The sequence below is a fragment of the Saccopteryx bilineata genome, chromosome 1, assembly GCF_036850765.1.
Source record: "Saccopteryx bilineata isolate mSacBil1 chromosome 1, mSacBil1_pri_phased_curated, whole genome shotgun sequence".
Taxonomy (NCBI): Eukaryota; Metazoa; Chordata; class Mammalia; order Chiroptera; family Emballonuridae; genus Saccopteryx; species Saccopteryx bilineata.
Window position 1 is genome coordinate 281,691,534 of NC_089490.1, and position 24,187 is coordinate 281,715,720.

Here is a 24,187-nt window from a genome sequence, read left to right on the forward strand (position 1 = left end):
CTCTAATGAATACAGATGCTAAAATACTAAACAAAATACTAGCAAATCGAATACAACATATTAAAAATATAATACATCATGATCAAGTGCGATTCATCCCAGAATCTCAAGGATGGTTCAACATACGTAAAACGGTTAACGTAATACACCATATCAACAAAACAAAGAACAAAAACCACATGATCTTATCAATAGACGCAGAAAAGGTTTTCAATAAAATACAACACAATTTTATGTTTAAGACTCTCAACAAAATGGGTATAGAAGGAAAATATCTCAACATGATAAAGGCCATATATGAGAAACCATCAGCTAACATCAAATTAAATGGCACAAAACTGAAGGCTTTCCCCCTTAAATCAGGAACAAGAAAGGGTTGTCCACTCTCTCCACTCTTATTTAATGTGGTACTAGAGGTTCTAGCCAGAGCAATCAGACAAGACAAAGAAATAAAAGGCATCCATATCAGAAAAGAAGAAGTAAAGGTATCACTTTTTGCAGATGATATGATCCTATACATCAAAAATCCCAAAGAATCCACAAAAAGACTACTAGAAACAACAAGCCAATACAGTAAGGTTGCAGGATACAAAATTAACATACAGAAGTCAATAGCCTTTCTATATGCCAACAATGAAACATTTGAGAATGAACTCAAAAGAATAATCCCCTTCACGATTGCAACAACAAAAAATATACTTAGGAATTAACATAACAAAGAATGTAAAGGACTTATATAATGAAAACTATAAACCATTGTTAAGGGAAATCGAAAAAGATATAATGAGATGGAAGAATATTCCTTGTTCTTGGTTAGGAAGAATAAATATAATCAAGATGGCTATATTACCCAAAGCAATATACAAATTTAATGCAATTCCCATCAAACTTCCAATGACATTTTTTAAAGAAATAGAGCAAAAAATCATCAGATTTATATGGAAATATAAAAAACCCCAAATAGCCAAAGCAATCCTAAAGAAAAAGAATAAAGCTGGGGGCATTACAATACCTGACTTCAAACTCTATTATAGGGCCACGACAATCAAAACAGCATGGTATTGGCAGAAAAATAGACACTCAGACCAATGGAACAGAATAGAAAGTCCAGAAATAAAGCCACATATATAGTCAAATAATTTTTGATAAAGGGGTCAACAACACACAATGGAGAAAAGAAAGCCTCTTCAATAAATGGTGCTGGGAAAACTGGAAAGCCACATGCAAAAGAATGAAACTCGACTACAGTTTGTTCCCCTGTACTAAAATTAACTCAAAATGGATCAAAGATCTAAATATAAGGCCTGAAACAATAAAGTACATAGAAGAAAACATAGGTACTAAACTCATGGACCTGGGTTTTAAAGAGCATTTTATGAATTTGACTCCACAGGCAAGAGAAATGAAGGCAAAAATTAATGAATGGGACTACATCAGACTCAGAAGTTTTTGCTCAGCAAGAGAAACTGATAACAAAATAAACAGACAGCCAACTAAATGTGAAATGATATTTTCAAACAACAGTTCAGATAAGGGCCTAATATCCAAAATATACAAAGAATCCTAAAACTCAACAACAAACAAACAATCCAATAAAAAAATGGGAAGAGGACATGAACAGACACTTCTCCCAGGAAGAAATACAAATGGCCAACAGATATATGAAAAGATGCTCATCTTCTTTAGTTATTAGAGAAATGCAAATCAAAACTGCAATGAGATACCATCTCACACCTGTTAGATTAGCTATTATTAACAAGACAGGTAATAGCAAATGTTGGAAAGGTTGTGGAGAAAAAGGAACCCTCATACACTGTTGGTGGGAATGTAAAGTAGTACAACCATTATGGAAGAAAGTATGGTGGTTCCTCAAAAAACTGAAAATAGAACTACCTTATGACCCAGCAATCCCTCTACTGGGTATATACCCCCAAAACTCAGAAACATTGATATGTAAAGACACATGCAGCCCCATGTTTACTGCAGGATGTTAACAGTGGCCAGTACATGGAAACAACCAAAAAGCCCATCAAGAGATGACTGGATAAAGAAGATGTGGCACATATACACTATGGAATACTACTCAGCCATAAGAAATGATGACATCGGATCATTTACAGCAAAATGGTGGGATCTTGATAACATGATTCGAAGTGAAATAAGTAAATCAGAAAAAAACAGGAACTGCATTATTCCATACGTAGGTGGGACATAAAAGTGAGACTAAGAGACATTGATAAGAGTGTGGTGGTTATGGGGGGAGAGGGGAAAGGGAGAGGGAAAGGAGGAGGGGGAGGGGCACAAAGAAAACTAGATAGAAGGTGACAGAGGACAATCTGACTTTGGGTGATAGGTATGCAACATAATTGAACGACAAGATCACCTGGACATGTTATCTTTGAATATATGTATCCTGATTTATTGAGGTTGCCCCATTTAAAAAATAAAATTATTTTTAAAAAAATGCAAAAAAAAATAAAAAAGCTTGAACGTTATTGAGATGGTGTGGTCAATTTAATACCATTGTTAACATTAAACGCAATGTAAGTAATAAATTGACAAAGGTTCGAAATAAGGCTAGAAGTACATTTCCCCCAAAGTTTGAAATTGATGAAATAATATACTCTAAAGTAAATGGTACAATTTAAAGTAATATTTGGGATTATAAAAGCAAAGTATGTATTACATGATACATAAGTGGCCAAATACTAGAACCAGAAAACAGTTGTAGGGAAAAGAAAGTTGTCTTTGAAAGACAAAAAAATAGAACAATTACTGTTTGCTTTTTATTCAAGATTTATAAATAGAAAACCTACTTTGGGATAAGGTTTTAGGTGTATTTTAATTTGTGTTAACTGATGTAAACTTATTTCTGTTAAATTACAATGTTAGTTCCACCAATATATAAACAGGTAGTTCTTTTCAAAATAATATGAAGGAGAAAAATTAATCAAAATACTTTTGTCTGTAAGCATTCTCCCCACAAAAGAGATGATCTCTTACACAAACATACACACACACACAGCAGTAAACATTTGTGCTTTGTTTGTTTTCTGTATCCTAAGGTTATAATGTAAAATTATTATATCAATTGTGAAAATGTAAAAAGTGTCCCCAAAGTGAATGAAAAAGCAGAGCAGTGAACCAATACAACTTCAGGAAATGCACTACTTATTAATTAAATGATCAAATATTAAGTGGCTCAACAAAGATGGAAATAAAAACTAAAATGGTTTGTGTGCATTAACCACAACTGTCACCAAAGTCTTGAAATCAATACAAGAAAATAGGTGACAGCCCATCAGAGGTCTCATTTCTAAGATGTTACCCAGGCTTCTCTTCCCAAAGATTCTTCCCCTTCTTTACCTCCCACCTGTAATAACATAGAAAGATTAAAAAAACAGAACTCAGAAACAGATTTATTTTTTTCTCTACCACTGGTAAGCTAGTGATAACAAGGTCTGTTTAGTGTCTTTATTAAATTACTTCCCATATTGGCTCCACCAGGTTTGGATTCTCCTACCTCCAGAGAAAATAAACCATTGACCTGTCTGCTCATCCAAAATTCTAAACAACAATTACCCCCAAGGCTTTGTGCTATGTGAACAAAAGAAGTTGTTACTTGATATGAGTATTTTTCTCCTACTACTACAGAGCTTTCTTTGAGTTTCTGACTTGTTCTCTGGGATCAAGGTTAGAGTAGGCCTAAGAGTTTGAGTTTTCTTTAAAGGAAAGTTGCTGGAGGGCCACTGGTTTGCTGCCTGCTTAAAATGGTCTGGATATATTACCTCCTGGTGACAAGAGAAGGCTGTCTAAATCTACTCAGAGGTACATCAGTCAGGTCAACAACTGAGTATGGCCTTGCTGTGAACTTGAACAGCTCATACATTTAAAATGACTGTCTTCAAGCATACAGACAAGCATAAAGTTGGTTCAAAAGTCTGCCTTCCTTGCATTCATATGCTCTAAGGTTTTCATCTGTGGGTCCAGCAGCCTGCACAGCTGAGCATTCATGAGACCACATCCTATGTAGGGAAGTTCCTCACTTACCCTGTTCCCAGGACACTGGGAAGCTGGTGAAATCATGGAATCGGAGAGCAGTGGTCTTTTCCTTGCATCTTAAGGTACTGTTCCAAGCCACCTTTCACAGGACGAGTCCACAGGCCAGTGAAGGCACAACTCATCTTGCCTGAAGACATTCACCATTTGTTTCAGCCTTGCATTTAAGAGGTTTTCTTAGACACTTTCCAACATCAGCTTCCTATCTATGGACTCTTTCTAGCTTCCAGTAGCCCCCTTGGCTTTATAACATTTTATATTTATATTTATAAGTATCCAAAAATGATCCCAGACAGACTACATCATCAATAAAGTCAAAGGAACAATCTAAACCTAAAAAAAAAACAAAAACTTTTTATAGCTGTGTCCATACAGCACAAACATAGGCTCTACTCCACTGAGTCACTAGATCATAGGAAATGCCTGGAAGGTCCTGGAGACCAGCGCAGAGCCACCTGCCACCTCCCGGGCCGGAGGGACTCAGCGGCAGGAGCAGATTCAGGAATATTGAGGGGGGGAGGAGGAAGAGGGGACAAAAGCTGCAAAAGAAAAAGCTGCTTGCAGAATGTACACTAACTACCATCCCATTTAAGCCCAGCAGCGTGAGACTTCGCTTTCGAGAAAAGAAAATACAGGTTACATGCTGTATTACGATGTGGTTTAGGGTAAGAGACCCTCTATTTTTATAAGGAACGAGTGTCACGTTACTCTGACCATACTCATTGCAAATCATTTACTGTGAGACTGGAAACGCTTCTGATAACAAAATGACAGTAAAGGAGTAATTTCTCAAGACATTCAACTTTCCCCAGAAGTGAGAAAAAGCCAGGCCTGGGATCCGTATTGGCTTTTCAAAAGGTGTTTGAAGTCTTTCTTTTCAAAGGAGCTTAAAGTGCTCCTTGCTTCATCTGAAACCTCGCTGCCACACTCATGGCTCAGCATAGGGGCTGTTTTGTTTGTTGCAACCACAATCTGTCAGGCTTGATTATTTTGTGCAAGGAGACTCTATTCATCTCAGCTGAATAGGAAGAAAATCAAGGACAAAGATATTATTCAAACTGCCATCGGGGCCCTTAATCTCCCTAAGGCCAGCACCAAGGGAAGAGCAGAGATGAGATGGGGTACTGGATCCCGCTCCGAAGACACTGTTACACGCTGTGGATCAAGACTCCCAGTCCTTCTTGCTGTAATGACGTGTCAGCTCAAAACCTCCTCAGCCACCTCCACTGAGACTCCAAAAACAAACAAGTACACACTGTGAAGGTGTTGCCTCTTTGATCGCTAGTCTATGGCAGGGGTTCTAGCATCTGTTCTTGCCATACTGAGGTCACCAACCACGTGAGTTTACCGAGTTGAGTTGAAAGCTCTTAATGCAATTTCCAACTATATGACCCTATCATGTATGCACTATAAATTTAAAAAATAAAAGGATTCATAAAATAATGAAGAGGCAGGAAGAGAGGGAGAAAGAGATAGGTAGGTGGGAAGGCTCAAGGATGGTACAACACACAGAAAAAGTCAAAGTAATGGGAAGGACAGACTCCAAACATTTTGCCAACTTAGCCTAAATAAATCTTCAGGTCTGTGTAGAAGGTGCCAAAAGTAAACTAAACTCATTGATACTGAATCCAGAAGAAAAGCAATAGCAAGTTTCCGAGTGCACCCAGTTTGACCAAAGCAGCTTGATTTCTCTAAGACTCACATGTTCCCTAGAGCAGTAGTCCCCAACCTTTTTTGGGCCACGGACTGGTTTAATGTCAGAAAATATTTTCACAGACCGGCCTTTAGGGTGGGATGAATAAATGTATCACGTGACCGAGACAAGCGTCAAGAGTGAGTCTTAGACGGATGTAACAGAGGGAATCTGGTCATTTTTAAAAAATAAAACATCGTTCAGACTTAAATATAAATAAAACGGAAATAATGTAAGTTATTTATTCTTTCTCTGCGGACCGGTACCAAATGGCCCACAGACCGGTACCGGTCTGCGGCCCAGGGGTTGGGGACCACTGCCCTAGAGAATTCACTGACTCAGAACAAGGAAGATTCTAAGTTACTGGCCATTTTTTCACTGAGCATTGTTACCCCATAAAATGGAAGTTACAAAACAGCAGATCTAAAGTTCTATAGTTCTGTTTGCAGAACATAATTAAGCCAGTCGCTTCCAGAGATGCTCAGTGAAAGTCTGATGTCACAAACATCTTATCTTCTCACAACATCCACAGAGCTTCCTTAGTTAACAAATGAGAACTAACAATCTTGGTTATTATCTGAGTGCAACATTTTAATTTTTTATGCCAACAGCATAACAATGAATCAAGTGAAAGAAAAACCTAGACATGTACTAGAAAGCTAAAGGTCCATAAGTGAATAAAACTCACAACAGGACAAATTCTTCAAAAAAAATAAAGTAATATAAAACTGGAATAATGGTGCTGAAAATAAGACTGATATTCTCATAGTTACATCATTTGCATGAAATTAATTGATATATATGTGATTTACGAGATGCAGATGAAATATATTAAGTAGATAATTGGTTAGCAGTTATCTAAGACATTTGGGAATTTAAAAAAAAAGAGGAATAAAATGAAGGCAACTCAATCCTATTACAATTTTTATTATATTATTTTCATCAAAGAAGGAATCACAACATCATACAGAAAAGAAAGTGGCCATACTTCACTCACCTGCTTCTCTGTGAGAATGACTCTACCCAGTAACTGATCTTCTAGACCTCTCATGGTGACAGTGAAGTCAATGATGGAAGTTCGAGCACTAATTTCAGGGGTGTAGGCTGGGTTGGGCAGTTTGGTGGTAATATAGAGTCTGAAGCCATCCATCACATCTACTTCCTTGTCACTGACTTTCACCTTTTTTATAAAAAAGCAGTTAAAAGTAATAAAATAGAAATGCACTGTACTGTATCTTTTTGTGTAAGATCAAGTGTTGCTTTAAACAATTGCATATCTGGAGATCATATTTACTATAAAGTAAATGGTCCTCAGGTAGTCACAGGGCTTTAAGCCACTAGGAAGGGAGGGAGGGAGGGAGGGAGGGAGGGAGGGAGGGAGGGAGGGAGGGAGGGAGGGAGGGAGGATGTGCAATATAAACCATGCAATAAATACAAAATTGATCACCCAAACCACTGTAGAAGTAAAATGAATTCCTCACCCAAAATCTGGCTCAGAAGTCTAGACTGATGTCACATATGTACTAAAGGGATATGAAAAGATTTACTACTCAGATAATGAGATTTTTCTGGGGAGATTAGGGGAGAGTCCCAAGTAGGTCCAAAACAAATCTGTTGAGAGAATCAGGGAGGGCAGCTGTTCTAGAGTTTTGTGGTGGCGAGGGCATGGGGCTGGAATGAAGGTTTCAAAACATGGTTTTAATTCCCCATCAAAGGAGAGAGAGGGTACCCAGACTTTCTTAGCAGCTTTCCCAGATTTGGGATAGAAGGGGAGAGGGGCATGATGGGCTTGAAAACTGTCCACAGTCAAACATCAAAACGGAGTCAGACTTCATTATACATATGAAGTAGATATTCCTAAAACAACTACTCTTGAGTACTTTAACCTCAACCCTGGTAGCATAGAAAAGAAAAACAAATGCATCTTGCCACTGACTTGAATTTGAGTTTCTGCCTATTGAGAAAATTTCATCTATGTCACATTTACCTGGTTTTATAGTAATTGTTCTCCACAGTTTATCAAAAGGTTTAACCCACCTTGAAGGTAGACCCAGTCTTTATGAAGTTTCTCTCCAAAACATTTTCCAGGGCTGGATCTAGTTCCTCCCCAACATCTTCGATCAGCAAGGGTCTTCCAAGAGAGAGGCTGTCCTCCAGGTGGTTTCTGAAGTACTTGTGATTTAGAGATGTGATCTAGAAACCAGATCAAAGTGTTGCTCTTGACAGATGGTACGATGATGCCATGCACAGAGATAACTCATAGGAGGTTATGCCTAAGCATTCTATCACAGCAGATAGACACAGAGGATCTAGAGATCCTTGTTTGAAACTACACTTCGTGAAAGCTTAAACTGTTTCTACTCTTTTTTTTAGTAAACCATCATTCCCCTTTACTAGGAAGCATGGAACAGCTGTGTTTGTCCATGCTGCCTTTCCCTCAATACCACTTTGTGACAAATAATCATGGAATAATTACAAGGTGTCCTTATAAAGTGTTACCACTTAGTGTGACATAATTCCACCCTGCGCTTCTTATCAAGAGAGCCATAGGCTTTAACAGAAGAGTCTGAAACCTTTAAAAGATGGCATTGGTAGAGATCAACACAAATTCAAATCATGTAATTTGTAGAAATTATTTCTAATTATAAATATCTAAATATTAATCCATAATATTTCTATATCATGTTGGAAGCAACATAAGTGTTGGATCATTATGCTCTACACCTGAAACTAATAAAATACTGTAGTATAATTATAATAAAGAAATAAGCCATTAAATAAACTTAAACAGAAAATAGCTCTCTTAGGTGATGATAGATAATAAATGATAAAAGATAGATAGATAGATAGATAATAAATAAAATTATTTCTAAGTATCAAATATTTCTTTATTCTTGATACTTGTTGACTAGTAACATCAATATACCCACATACAAATTACCTGCAGTTCATTTTGGCTTTCTTTATTTTTAATCCAGATCTTTCCTTGAGTCTGTGGATCGATTAACAAAGGGTAGCGAGATGCCTTTGTGACAATGATTCCGTTTTGAATGGATAGGTCATCATTTGGCAGACCTTGGAGGTTCCATTCACTAATAGTAGGAGCATCAATCAACATTTCGTTGAGATTCAGACTGTCTGCAAATGGAATTTCCCGGGCTTTCATTTCCTTCTGCCAGTCATTTAGCAGCAAATTGCGAAACTCTTGGTTAAATGGGCCAGAATAGGACAGAAAAGCTGTGGCCAACAACACATCCCCTAAAATGGAAAACAAAACACTACTGAAATACTTTATGATCAGGCTGGTAATTGTGCAGAATATTAAAAATGAAAAATAATTCTTTTAAACTAAATTCCAGAAACCAAATTGTAACCCCATGTTGTTGTGTCTTGATAAATAAGCTGTACTTTGAATCCTTATTAAACAGGACCCAAATGGTCCACCAAGTGCTGGCTGCTATAGTCAAGCACTGGATTATTTTAACTCTTGTTGGATGTAAGAGGATGACTTTTGATTTTAAGATACAAAACTTAGAAGACAGAGCCTCCATTCAAAGTGACCGTGGTATCATCATTCACTCATCAGAGAATTCAAATATGTCCTGATAATAAGAGGCTTATGGGTCATTAACACATCTCACAAGGATTGAACAGACCAATATTCATTCTTCTGAACTACTGGAGACAAACACACACACATGAGTTTAAAGTAATCGAGCATTGGTTTGTATTCTGATTCAAGCTTAAATTTGCCAACTCCCTATCATAGTCAACACCTAATCTCATTAATAAAGGAATTACATACCTACAAGCCTTTTAGTCTGGGCAGCAAACTCTTTACTTTGCTCTGTCCATCTTTCCTTTTCTCCTGCCAAGCCCCCGATCAGCACAGAGGCAGTCTGCATCTTATGTCTGCACCGCTCGGCATCTTCAAGCAAGGTCTAAAAAAGGGCAAAACCAGAAGAAAACCTCTGTCCAGATGAATACAACCTCTGGCTCAAAAATACAATTTATAACATTAGATATATTATCTGTCTTTCTGAGATGTGTGAGCCATTTATTTCATAGGAAGCCTAAGATTCAATTCCCATGTGCCGGTGTCTGCCCATGCCTGTCTTTAAAACACTTGGATGGATTCCTCATGTGCAGCCCTGAGCAAACTGGTCAGACCCTCTCCAGATGTTAACGACTGAGAAATCATAAAAATTTGCATCATCTATAATTTCTCTATAAAGAAATAAAATACAAGTATACATGCTAATATTATAAAGCACACACACACACACACAAAAAAAAACCCAGAAAGAAATACATATCCTTATTTAAAAAACAGAACAATTTCTCATGTTAAAGTTCCAGCATCATTATTGCTTTATCTAATACCATCTTTCCTCCAGTTCAGGTAAAACTTTAGATGACCTTCAGATTGTGGTCCCCAAAGCTTGTTCACAAATTCCAGCCACAATTCACTCAGCAGGTCCCTCCCTGCCGCCCTTGTGTCAGTAAAAGACTTGTAACCACACTTCCACTTTCTGTTGCTGCTGGGTGCTTAGGTATTAAAAATGAATGGTTCTAATGCTCTGTGTTTAAGAGACAACTGTTAATTCTACTTATAAAAATTTATACTTATGAAATAATAATGGATATGGGTAAAGGTTTAGCTGTGTAACCAGTCCCTCGACATTCATGTGTAATATTCATCTATATTTACGTAATACTTATATATATTTAGCACACACAGTTGACCCTTGAACAATGACCCTGAAAAGTTGAGCACTTTAATAGTAACTTGTGATTCCCCAAAAACTTAACTACTGATAGCCTAATTGGTAACCAAAAGCCTTACCAAAAACATAGTCAATTAACACATAATTTGTATGTTATAAATATTATATACTATATTTTTACAATAAAATAAGGTAGAGAAAATAAAATGTTATTTAAAAATTATAAGGAAGAGATAATACATTTACAGTACTATATTTATTTAAGAAATCCACATATAAGTGGACCCACATAGTTCAAACCCATTTGTTCAAGGGTCAACTATACATGCTAATGTCTAACAATAGAAGGGTTATTTAAATAGATTATGACATGTTGTGAATAAAAATACTCTGAAACCATGAAAAATTATAAAAATTTATAATCGTGATATATCATTAAGTTAAAAATTCAATTTATGAAGCAGTACATACTGAATTATTTATTATAGTTTTAAAGAGATTTAAAAATATGTGTAATTTGAGGCATATGTTTAAACATGAAGTGGTAAAGAGCAAAGCGTTGTTAATGGCCCCCTCCAGCGTTACCTATGTGTGTTTTCTATAGGGAGCAGAATTGCTTTGTAATAACACAATTCAGTGCTTTACAAACCATCTTTATCCAGCCTTCCTAAAAGATTGTTTCAAAGATTAAATAAGATAACATAGGAGGACATGATTTAAAGAACATAAGAAAAAAATGCTACACAAGATACTGTGACCATCATCATCACAAGGAAACTGAAAGTTCATGCTCCAGAATTGACTCCTCTTTTGGCTGAATATCTTGACGTCTCCCCAATGGTCCTTACTGTCTATTAGAAACCATCCCCAGGGCTTAGTGAGGGATGATGTGTTGTACTTGTGTTTGCATACATTTGATGAATCCTTGCTGTAAACCAAGTGAAGAAAGTAGCAAAGGAATGAAAAATAACCACAGCCGAGTCGGGGCGCGACAGCCCCTCCCACACCAGAGGACAGTTACCTGCTTCTCGGTCATGGCCTGCTCGTACTCGGCCTGCACCACTTCCAGCTCTGCCTGCTTGTCGTCCAGCTCTGCCTGGGCCTTCTGCAGGTCCTGCATGGCCAAGACATGGCGGTTCTCCTGCACCACCAGGTTGGCCTGCACAGGACACATGAGAGGTGAGGGACAGGCAGCAAACCAAACATCAGCGGGTCAGAGTCTGAGAACACTCAGCTAGGTCTGATGCTTATACCTTTCCTTTGTTCCATCCTTACAGTCTTCTCAAATTTCATCATGTGAACTAGACATAAATGTTTACAAGCCAAAACTCAGAATTCATTAGAATAAAAGTCAGCTATTTTTTCCCAATATTTTAGGTTTTGGGGGCCAAAACATAAAACCAAAGCTATTGTTCAGTTACTTATTTAAAATTGTAAAAATTATTCTTATTTCATGAGCCATAAAACCTGGGTAGTAGGTAAGACTTGGCCTGTGGACCTTAGTTTGCCAACCCCTAGATCAGAACATTGCAATATTAGATGTATATTAGTAAATTAAAGAACATTGCAATATGAAGAGTTGTAGAAAAACAACCTTTATATTTGAAACCATCTGTCTAACAGGACTGACCACTGTCGAGGATGTTAAAACAAGACAAAGGAGGATGGAACATAACTGTTCTCTGAATACACAGTTCAAGGTTTTATGGGTAGTGGTGGTCTTGATGTTCTTCCTGTAATTTTCATGTAGTGCTTGCTTTCCAGAAAAGAATTGATACCTTGAGCTGTGACCAATGAAAAATATTTGTTTTAAGGAAGCTACCAAGTTAAACTTCACAAACATAATCAAAAGCAATGTTAGCAAAAGATGAGGTAGAGAAAATAAACCATGTTTATAGGAATTTACATTCACTTGAAATTATTTTTAAATCAAATTTCTTCTTTTAAAATCTTTAAAATATTGGCCCTGGGCAGTTGGCTCAGTGGTAGAGCATCGGCCTGGTGTGTGGAAGTCCCGGGTTTGATTCCCGGCCAGGGCACACAGGAGAGGCGCCCATCTGCTTCTCCACCCCTCCCCCTCTCCTTCCTCTCTGTCTCTCTCTTCCCCTCCCACAGCCAAGGCTCCATTGGAGCAAGGTTGGCCCGGGCACTGGGGATGGCTCTGTGGCCTCTGCCTCAGGCGCTAGAGTGGCTCTGGTCACAAAAGAGTGACGCCCCAGATGGGCAGAGCATCGCCCCCTGGTGGGCGTACCGGGTGGATCCCGGTCGGGTGCATGCAGGAGTCTGTCTGGCTGCCTCCCCATTTCCAGCTTCAGAGAAATACAAAAAATAAAATAAAATAAAATCTTTAAAATATTAAAATTGACATTAGTGGGAACATCCACTATGAAAGCCATGTTCTTTCTACAGTGTTAGAGAAGAAAAGGTTCTCTTCCACATAGTCATTTGCGATAAACTATTTTCCTATCTGAAAAAACTTAGGCTTCCAAATTTTGGCAGAATAACTCTTTAAGGGAAGTCAGAGTTCCATAACTGACTAATACCAATGACAGGCAAAAGCATGGCTTAAAAAAATACAGTTTAAAAAGAAATTGACTCTTGGAACACGTTTTTTCAGTTCTGCTCTAAGTTGCACCTGTTGCCACAGCTCCAACATGGAAGAAGAGCAAGTCACTGAGTCAGCTTACTAATGCCACCCAATAATGGCAAGCTATCACAGCCCCAAAGATTTTGAATATTTTCTAAGACTTTACTCAAATTTTTTTTAAATGAAGCTCTCATAAGTTGATGACTAAAATGTACAGAATTTTTCAAATCCAACTGCTCACTTAGGAGTTGCAGGACTCTGTTCAGGGTACTTAAACTCTGGGAGCCTCAGTTTCTCCTCTGGATATTGAAAAACTCCCTCATAGGATTTGCCTCTGTGTGTGTGTGTGTGTGTGTGTGTGTGTGTGTGTGTGTTGGTGTGTATGAAGATTAAATAAGATAACATATGTAAAAGCCCAAGTTTGGAACTTAGCATACAACAAGGTTTCAGTAAATAATAGATATTGTTATTGTTACTATTTGTGTTCAATATTTAAGGCTTTACGGTTGTAATAGTCTGTTTATATGAGCTGATATGTACTGGTTTTCATAGTTTTCAAGGAGTGATCTCATTATGATGAACTTGAACAGAATCTAAATTGCTATTGCTATAATTAATATTTAAGTTTATTCACTACTAGAAGTCAGTTGGTCCATTTATAGGGGTTGTAAGATAAAAAAAAAAAAGAATGACCCTTATGTGTCTCCATTACCAATTAGCATTAAAGAGGTTTCAACTGGAGTTTAATGAGTGTTCTTAACCCGTCCTCACTTAGGAAGCAGCAGTTTGTGAGCAAAGCCTCTCCAGGAATAGAGAAGTTAAAGGCCTTGGTTTGTACTCTTTTAACATATTACAGAAAATTACCCCATGGTAACTTATACTCCTTTCGTCTTCCACTTCTCCCTACTCTGTGAATGTGTAGGGTCTGTGTGACTGTGTGTACATTTCTGGCTGCCATTATGGAGGACCTGACAGAATGAATACTCCACATGCTGGGCACTCCTAAGAACATAGGAGGGTCCCCTCAGAACAGACTTATCAGGAAGAGAAGTACAGGTTCCAGGAGCAAGTAAAAGGTCCCCACTTCTGATGGTGTTCCCTTCACTTTGCACTGTAGGGTCCAGATTGTCCTGGTGCTGGGTGGAGGCTGAAATGTCCTAAACATAAGGGAGAAGACTCTGCGTTCTTAGGTAAGCCTTGTTCAGCATGCCACCATTTCTTACTGAGTTTAGTTCATTTTATTTAAAATAACCACAATAAAATAAAAAACTATTCATCATGAATTCAACTGTAATTCATTAAAGACAATATGTATGCTGGAAAAAAATAGCAAAGGATGCCCTGTACATCACACTTGAGATGGTGATTAAAATTTAGTCAATATCAGAATGTCATTTCTGGGGCCATGCTGGAGCCTTCAATGGTCCCCAAATTCATAACATCAGATGGCACAACATCAATTATTTGTTCTAAAGTCTCTGAGCCAAATGAGTCTCTTTCCTTTTAAGGTTGTCCTAGGACCACAAGGGGCTTCCACAGCGAAATAAATGGTGCTGGCATGATAATAATTAAATCATAAAATGGCACTTGCAACTCTGTTCCTATTATCTTTCTACTCTTGATTATTTCTATTATGATTATTAATCTCCTTAGGTAGTTTATAGATTTTGTTGATAGTTGAAAGAGATCAGACTCATACAAAAGCAAAGCAATCAACCAACCCACAAGGTATGATTCTTAGGCATCAGTATCCCATTACAAAACATGTAGTTGCCTCTGTATCTGCAGGAGACTGGGTGTTATTGAATGGTGGAAGTCTGTGTACAAATGAGGTGCAAAAATGCAATTACTCAAAGGAAAACATAGGCATATCCTCAAATCACATTAAACAATAGATAGCATTCAGTTTCTTTCCTGTGGGATAAAGAAGAGGAGAGGGAGTACCATGTCATGCCTTGCAACCAAGACCAGCCACCAATGACTACGTACGTGTCCACCCTGCCTATTTCATAGGCACGAGATCTTGGACGTTATCAGGGGATTCTGTGCTACTGTTTTCTGTGCTTCCTTTTCCTGAAGCTGTCAATGTGTATGAAACTATCTAGCAGTCCACATAGATTAGTGCCCCTACAGAGAGTCCGTGCTTAAAGGCTCACAGCACCCTAATTGGAGCAGGCTTACAAAGAAGAAAGAAACATCCTGTGTGCAGTCTCTCTGTTGCTTGCTGTCCCCATGGATTTGAATATACTAATACCAAAGGCTGAAAACCACCGTACTATGTGAAAAGACTAAATAAGCCGGTTGACCTAGAGACCCTTTGCAGGCACGTGTTGTGCAGTTCTATCCAGAGGGCTTACCTTCAGAGGTAGCACCTCTCTGTTTATAGAAAAGAAGGAAGCCATGGCTTTGGTCCAGGAACAAAGACCTGCTACATTCCCACATACGCGTTTGGCAGTTTCAATATTGTAGTCGCCCATTTCAAAGTAAGGATTTAAAAATTCTATCACTTCTTCATTGATTGTGTCTTTTGGGAATTGCTACAAAAAAAAAGGAGTGAAATTTAGTTAAAATATTCTCGTGAAGTCACGTTCACTTTACGCTCAGAATGCTGAGGAATGCTGGAATGGACGAATGACGTCTTTGAGGATAGCAGGCAAAAGTCCCACCAGTGAAAGCGGAGTAAGCAATGATGGCGATGACGGCAAAGATGGCAGAACACCCTTTATCTCCGAACAAGATACACCAACCATACATAAATTTTCTGTGATCCAAGGAAAAAGGAAACTATTTCAGTGATGAACACTAATAAGGTTATTAGAATTTCCAAAGCAATAAAATTTTCATGTCATTAATCCTAAGTAGGTGAATTACAAACCCATAAAATCAACAATGGGAAACAGATACACAGAGGGATATTTAGCCTAAGGACATATATATTTAGCATCCAGCAGCAACTGAATCCTTAATACATTCAGACAGAAGTTCTATTAAGCTTGTCTGAAATATGAAGATAATAACTTAGACACTGGGCCCTGAGGGTGATGAATTAATTTTTAATCACAGAACTATCAAAAATATGAGAGAACTGTTATCTTCGGGAGGAATAAAAATTTTTAAATAGTAGCAGAAACGGGTACGAATGCTTTCCTACATCAAGAGAAAATACTGACCAAACAATGAAAGTGGACCTTTTAAAAGTGATGTCTGCTCAGTTAAAGGATTAAATGTTTCCCAAGTAGAAAGAAAATCAGTACCTAAATAACTCAGTGAAACAAGTCTTCACAGAAGATACGTAATGAAGGGTAGAACACAATCTCATCCAGACCTGTTTTAACACAAGTTTCTTTAATAAGACTTGCAAGAGTGAAGCCAGAAGAAAAACCGGAAGGATATTTGAGAACGATAGAAAGGTGTTGGTGACAAAAGGCAAATTGCAAGAGAGCTTCCAAGACGTACTTCTGCTCTGCCACCAGATATATACTGCAGGAACCCAGTCACTTGCCAGAATTCAATTCCATTGTCACATTTATCTGCGAAAACTCCCATCACCATTACCATGCAATCAGAGTCCACCTCACATCCTTCACAGAGGCACTCACAACATAGAGTCTGATATTGTAATTGTTGGGAGCAAGTCTGTGTGGCCCACTAGTTTCATGAGCTACTTATTGTTATAATTGCTGTCAGATGATTTAGCTATAGTAGCCACTGAGCATTGTTCAATTGAAAACTGAATGAAAGATAATGCTAAAGTTATCACTTAGGAAATGACATGGGCTGGATATTCCCAATTAGTGGCCTCAAGATCTAAATGTGAAAGATAAAACAATAAAACTTCCAGAAGAAAACATAGAAGCATTTATTCTGTCTTAAAGGTGGGCAAAGATTTCCTAAACAGAGCACAAAGAGCACTTAAGAAAAATACTTCATAATTGGACTACATAAAACTTAAGGACATCTGCTTATCAAAAGACACCATCAATGCAATGAACAGCTGAGGCTGAAAATGGGAGAAGATACGTATAAATATATAAATGATAAATTACTCATAAATGACTCATACTTTATATAAAAGAAATTCTACAAAGCTATAAAAATTTGAACTACCAACCTGTAAGTTCTGTAAAAAGTTCCCTGCAGTCATCAGTTTTAAAGATTCCTGCCAGGAGGGAACGGTACAGCTTTTTTCCAGGTCAATTTTCACTGCATTGACTTTCCTTTGAAACAGCAGCAGCACGCAGTCCATGATCCTCATGATGAGGTGAGGGGGTCGGCCCAGCGTGCGCACCGTGGCAATGTCCGAAGGCTTGATAGTCTGGGGGGGGAAAGGTTATCATCCAATCTCAGGTGAGAAAGTACAGACAAGACCTTTCATCTCTAAAAGCTACGATTTTGGCAAAGGGAAAAAAGCATTTTTAGGTTAGATGCCTTCGTGGGGGCTAGGTGCATATTTAATCCCAAAGAAACCCACATCCTCAAAAATTCAGATGTTTCTAATTCAAACTGACAACGAGGAGAGAAACACTGCTGAGTAGATAAGGAGCTGTGACTTCCCTAAAACTGTGCAGACCACTTAGTGTCAGAAAACAGAAGAGTGTAATCTGAAAGGAAAAAGAATAGTCAGCACTTATGTAGATACCAGGGATTCTCAACCAGGAAAACTCCAGTATTTGCAGTGCTTTTTGACTCATTAGTTATGTAGGTCAAGAATCTGTCTCTCTCTTCTTAAACAACTCTGACTTGTCACAGTGGACTGACACTAGTGGGTAGCCCCAGGGCTGACAGATTGAATAATTAGCGGTTTCTTAGCTGGAAACTGACCTTTAAATGACAGAACTTGAGCAATAAGAATTTTACTAAGCTCTTAGAAAAGTTCTGTTCCATTTCCAGTACAGAGTGTCTAATAGCGTAAATTATTTAATAGTCACATAGAACCGTTGTGGTTGATAATAATTGCTCTATCCCTTAAACTCTTTATGGAATAAGTATTAGGGAAATATTAAATATAAGAATATGATACAGTCCCCTTTCCAGGACAAATAGTGCACATCTATTCTTTCCAGATCTTGAAACCTTCCATCTTATTCACATCTGCATCCCTTCTGCCAAAAGAAGTTGCCCAATGGCCTTCTCATCAAAGCTAGTCATCTTTCCTCCAAGAACCGAGAAAGCAGAGAAGAAACCCACTGAACTTGATCATTAGGAATGTATCTATATATTTTGAAAAGTTTCAATAGGCTAGTATTTGTGAAAGCTAGGCAGCTGGAAGTGAAGGAGAATTTGTAGTTAAAAAGAAAAGACATTAAACGTTTATCTGAGATGTATGGCTCTAAAAGGAAGGAGAGAAATATAATAGCAGCCAATGTGAAAAGTAGGGTCAAATTAAAGTTCTATATGGTATATAAAAGCTGAACATGCTTATTTTACTTAGCTATAGAAAGGGGAATTTTCAAATAGGATTGGGCTCATTATGTTCCAGTACCCAGGTAAAAAGAGTTGGGGAGAGGGTTATATATAAAGTTCAACCTATTTCAGCTAAGTATTGAAATTCTCTTTTCTCAGCAAAGTAATATGATCATTATATAATTTCCCACAAATCACCGCAATATAATAGTTATTTAACATCTGGAAGCCTTTTGCATGTTTACATTGAGGTTAGCATTGAGATAAGAAGAGACACATTCTTTGCTATTACCTTATTTGTTGTATCAATTTATGTACCCTGATGCCAGAATGTTAGAGTTTAGATACACCTAGAGCTTCCTTAGTATGCACTGGTAGTACCATATTTCAAGACTGGAAAAGCTCCCAAAAGTGGCAATAATATGGAAGCAGAACCAATGAAAGAAATTACTAAAATTCTCTTGTACACATCCTATCATCTCACCCCCTGTACCCACACATTTCTGTACTGATGATTACATAGTGCAGAAAATTTTAGTGATAGACATCATTAAATTAGGAGGATATGGAAAAATACTTTATAATATTAAAAGAGATGTTAAGCCTTTTAAGTCTTGGGAAAATGCAGGTCTTCAAGTAAGACCTGAGATGCAATATGCTCTATTTCTATGATCCCTTAGGTATCATGAATTCAGTAAAGGTTTAGAAATTCCTTTACATTATTATTGTCTCCTCTCTGTTAATCAAACACTTTCAGAGAAGCCTATGAGCCTAAAAAAGGTGGGGGGAGGATAAGGATCAGACCTCGAAGAGATATCCACATCTCCATATTCACTGCAGCAATATTCACAACAGCCAATATATAGAAGCAACCTGAATGTTCATCAATGGATAAAGAAAATGTTTTCTGTATGTGTATGTGTATGTGTATGTGTGTATGTATGTATATATAATTCAGCCTTAGAAAAAGGAAAAGAAATCCTGCCATTTATGACATTGATGGACCTAGAGGACATTTTGGTAAGTGAAATAAGCTAAACACAGTAATACAAATACTATACGATCTCATTTATACATAGAACTTAAATTAGATTTACAGAAGCAGAGAATAAAATGGTAGTTTCCAGGAAATTGGGGAAGGGGAAATGAGGAGGTGATGGTCAAAGGGTCCATTGTTTTAGTCATACAACATAAAGTCTAGAGATCTACTCTACAGCATAATGCCTATACTTAACAATACTGTATTATACACTTAAAATCTGTTGAGAGTGGCCCTGGCTGGTTGGCTCAGCAGTAGAGCGTCGGTCTGGCGTGCGGGAGACCCGGGTTCGATTCCCGGCCAGGGCACATAGGAGAGGCGCCCATTTGCTTCTCCACCCCCCACCCCCTCCTTCCTCTCTGTCTCTCTCTTCCCCTCCCGCAGCCAGGGCTCCATTGGAGCAAAGATGGCCTGGGCGCTGGGGATGGCTCCTTGGCCTCTGCCCCAGGGGCTAGAGTGGCTCTGGTCGCAGCAGAGCGACGCCCCGGAGGGGCAGAGCATCGCCCCCTGGTGGGCAGAGCTTCGCCCCTGGTGGGTGTGCCGGGTGGATCCCAGTAGGGCGCATGCGGGAGTCTCTCTGACTGTCTCTCCCCGTTTCCGGCTTCGGAAAAATACAAAAAAAAAAAAATCTGTTGAGAGTATATCTCATGTTAAGTGTTCTTACCACAAAAATATAATAACATTAAAGCTAGCAGAAGTAATATTTGGGAGGTGATAGGCATTTCTATAGCCTTGTAGTGTTGATGGTTTCACAGATGTATACATATCCCCAAACTCATCAAGTTTTACACATTAAACATGTACAGGTTTTGCATGTCAATAATACCTCAATAAGTTGGGAGTTTTTTTAGGAGAATGAGGTTCCCACCAATCTGACAGACTGAAGACCCTGGAAGACTTCAAGGTCTAAGGTAAACAATTTAGCCAGGACATGAAAAAATCATTAAGCAACAAGGAAAGACATGTCCTGTGCCAGTGCAGTAAGAAAAGTTGGAGAGATAAGGCCCTGGCCAATTGGCTGTGTGGTAGAGCATCAGCCTGGTGTGTGGATGTCCTGGGTTCAATTCCCAGTCAGGGGACACAGGAGAAGTGCCCATCTACTTCTCTATCCCTCCCCCTCTTGCTTCTCTCTCTCTCTCCTTCACTCTCTCTCTTTTCTCCTTCCCACCTACAGTCAAAGCTCAATTAGAGAGAGTTGGCCCCAGGCACTGAGGGTGGCTCCATGGTCTCCTCCTCAGGTGCTAAAAGTGCTTCTGGTTGCAGCAGAGCAAGCACCCCAGATGGTCAGAACATTACCCCTAACGGGCTTGCTGCATGGATCCTGGTCAGCATGTGGGAGTCTCTCTCTGCCTCCCCTCCTCTCACTAAGATTAAAAAGAGAGAGAGAGAGAAGGCAAAATCTAATTCATATATTGCATATTGACTCAGAAAGCTTAAAGACTTAACTTGGATCAAATAATTCAGAAATGTTTCATGAAGCATGCTAAGGAAGTGGTAAACAAAAATAATAATAATTACATTTTCAAAGGTGACATAACTTAAATTAGAAGTGGGACAGATCAGCAATGTTTCCTTTCTCCAGCAGCTTTTTAGGCCAGGAATCAATAACATAAGGCCACAGATGCATAAGTGAATGCAATCTTAAATTGAATCCCCAAAAATCATAAATTGAAACTACAAAACTGGACCAGCCCTTTAAGGTGTGGTCTTGTTCACCAAACTCATCAGATGTCCTCATACCCCAACCTCCTTTCTTATTCACTATTTGTTATTGCCACACAGTTACATTACATAATAGTGTTGGACGCATGCTCAAACGCTGATATTAATGAGCTACTTGAGATTAGTAGTTCTTCAAATGGAAAATTCATAGACAAACTCAGAGATTGTTGTGTCTTACAGGCTCACTCCAATGTCCTGAAGGAATGAAGGGGAAAATGATATTGTAGCAATTTGATGTGGCTTTCCCAATGTCACATAGCTCACCAGTGACAGAGTTGGAAATGAGAACCCAGGACTCTTGACTGCCATGCTATGACACTGCCCCTCAATCAATCATGAGTGAGGATAGGAGATGTGAAGCAGCACATGCACAATCTATAAAGAGCTAATAATGTCTATAAGCAGAAAATATTACTTGAAGTTGTTCCTGTGGAGAGAACTTTGGTCTGAAGCAGTAGAGCACTTCCTCTTGTTACTCATCTTTTCTTAGTCCTCCCCCTTGTCCCTAAACTGGCATCTGTTACATCACACAGATTTACCTGCAGGGCTGCTTCTGCTTCTTCTAAGGCTGGCTTGGCTGCTTCCAGTTTCTCTTCTGCAATGGCTTTATCTTTGGAGATGCTGTCTACAATGGCCTGTGCTTTGTCCTTCACCTTCTGCACCTCTGTCTTGACCTTTTCAGCAGCCTGTGCCTTCATTGTAACTTCTTTTAAGACCTAATTCAACATAAAAAAAAGCACTTCATCAAAAATTACCAAAGACCCAGCTGAAAAGGCACATTTTTGCCTTGATTTTGTCCACTTATACAACTTTTCATACATAAAACTAAGAGCACTATATGCTAACAGAAATAAGTAATTTACACGTTTGTGACTATAACTTAGTGATTATACATACATCATTAGCATGTGTGAACTGGGAATTCAAAATGAATGTGGCACACGTGTGACTGTCCACCCACCGTGTCGGCTTTGTCATTTGCCACTTGGAGCTCCTTTTCTTTCACTTCCAGCTCTTTGCTCAGAGCTGCAACAGACTCTGATGCTTCTTGCAGCTTCTTCAATCCAGTATTCATTCTGGGATTAAAAATCCACAAGAGCAATATTAAATGTTGTGATACTTGGCCACATTTTCCAAGTGGTCTACTATTCTAGATCATAATGGCCATATTTGAAGAATGAGAATATATACAAATAGCAAACCCACCAGGGTTGGACAAAAAGGCTCTATAGGTCCAGGCTTGACTCCAGCCTGAAGGCATTTATATGTTTTCCATAAACTGTGTCTGGACAGAGAGAACCTGCTGTAAGTACTCTGCATGCCATGATGAACAACCGTGGGTCTAGAATCCATATCATGCGGGTAACATGGCCAACGAAGTTTAGCTAAATGACAACAGACTTCAGATGCTTAAAAGTCCTATCATGGAGGAAGGAAAATCAATGACTTCTCTTTTTCAGAAAAAAGGCCAATGAGGTTAAAAGAAGAAAGATTGGGATCAAGAGTAGAAATGAATTTAAAGCCATCAGAACAGCATGGTTAAGGGAATAGCTGAACCTGCATCTGAAGTAATGTGTGTTAAGGACTGGAGCCCAGAGTCACCTAGTCCAATTACCCACCCCAGCCACGTAACAACCCTGGCTGACTCTGGCCATAGTCAGGCAGAAGATAAAAGTGGTCAGAAAAGAGCAGGCGGAGAATGAAATCTGGAACAAACTTCAGCAAAGTAGGGTATTCACTATGCAATGAACATACACCGTGGACAGACTATCCTAGACTTTCGGAAAGGGTGGTAGAGAAGGACCAGAGGAGAGAGGGGGGATGTCTGGGTTCTCAGCTTCCTTCCAGATCTGCTATTTCTAAGTTGTGCAGTCAGTATTAGACAAAGTGGTAGGCCACACAATAACTTGGCAATATTTTATCCTGTTAGGCAGGAATAAAGTCCCAGCAACCATTATCTTTTGAATATGCTTGAGAGGAGCATTTAGCACTACTGGCACTTGGGGCTGAAGAACTCTTGAGGTGATGGTTTCCCTATGCACCATTTAGGACCACCTCTGACATCTACTTATTTGAAGCCAGTAGCACTGTTTCATTCCTCCACCACCTGAGTTTTAATAAAAAATGTTCACTAGGAACAAATTTGCCCCCTGTCAAGAGCCATTACTTTAAAATAACTCTGTGTTTGAACTTCACCCTTACCTGTTGGCCAGAGTTTGCACTTCCACATGCTTCTCTGCATATATGAACTTATAGCTCTGAATAAAGGAGAGGTATGACTTGGGAGTCACGTGGGTAGAACGTCGGAATCTCTGGAAATAATCAACACACTTCTCAGCTACCCCATCCTGGAAGGAGCCCATGCACTGGACCACTTCCTTCTTGGTTTCCAAACTGCAATCAATGTCATAGGAAGACAGGAAGTGTTCAGACACTAGAAAGAATAAAGATGCCAGCATGTGAAAGATGAATTACCATTGTAAAAGTCAACTGACCAGATTGTCTAAGTTAAAAGACTTAGAAATTTCTTAGGATTCCATACCATTTTTATCACCCCAACTAGGTAGATAAAAGTCAACATTTTTGGTGCCAGGCCTATAACACTAATAATTTTATTTTCCCTTTCATGTACAAAGTGATCATAGACTTTAAGTCTATCATCATTCTTTGTTTTCTAGTACGCATGCAAAGAAGTCTCTTCCACACAGCTGCAGGTTCTGGTTGGCAACCAGCCTGTTTTATGGTTTACATAAGGAAAAAAGTGGTTCAAATAACTCAGAAATCAGTACCCAGCTGGTACTCATATTTAAAAATCTCATTTACTTTTTTTTTTTTTTTTACTCAGAACCTTTCATACCCTTAATTCCCCAGGCTCTCACTGCATTTGGCATGTGAATGTTTGCCAATAATTTTTTTATGCCTAGGCCAACTTGTTCTTATATGTAGCAGCTGGTTAT

General features: G+C 38.6%; 1 protein-coding gene across 3 annotated transcripts in view; it reads right to left on the reverse strand.

Annotated features, from left to right (window-relative positions):
- DNAH5 (dynein axonemal heavy chain 5) overlaps positions 1 to 24,187 on the reverse strand; it is a 326,976-nt gene that overhangs the window by 46,336 nt on the left and 256,453 nt on the right. For all 3 annotated transcript variants that reach the window (XM_066243771.1, XM_066243781.1, XM_066243766.1), the window contains 10 exons: positions 23,433 to 23,664; positions 22,192 to 22,306; positions 21,770 to 21,946; positions 17,178 to 17,381; positions 15,424 to 15,603; positions 11,501 to 11,638; positions 9,558 to 9,693; positions 8,694 to 9,010; positions 7,790 to 7,945; positions 6,750 to 6,932 (listed from right to left, as the gene is read on the reverse strand). In XM_066243771.1, coding sequence (XP_066099868.1) covers positions 6,750 to 6,932; positions 7,790 to 7,945; positions 8,694 to 9,010; positions 9,558 to 9,693; positions 11,501 to 11,638; positions 15,424 to 15,603; positions 17,178 to 17,381; positions 21,770 to 21,946; positions 22,192 to 22,306; positions 23,433 to 23,664 — 1,838 coding nt within the window. The remainder of the gene's footprint in view (positions 1 to 6,749; positions 6,933 to 7,789; positions 7,946 to 8,693; positions 9,011 to 9,557; positions 9,694 to 11,500; positions 11,639 to 15,423; positions 15,604 to 17,177; positions 17,382 to 21,769; positions 21,947 to 22,191; positions 22,307 to 23,432; positions 23,665 to 24,187) is intronic.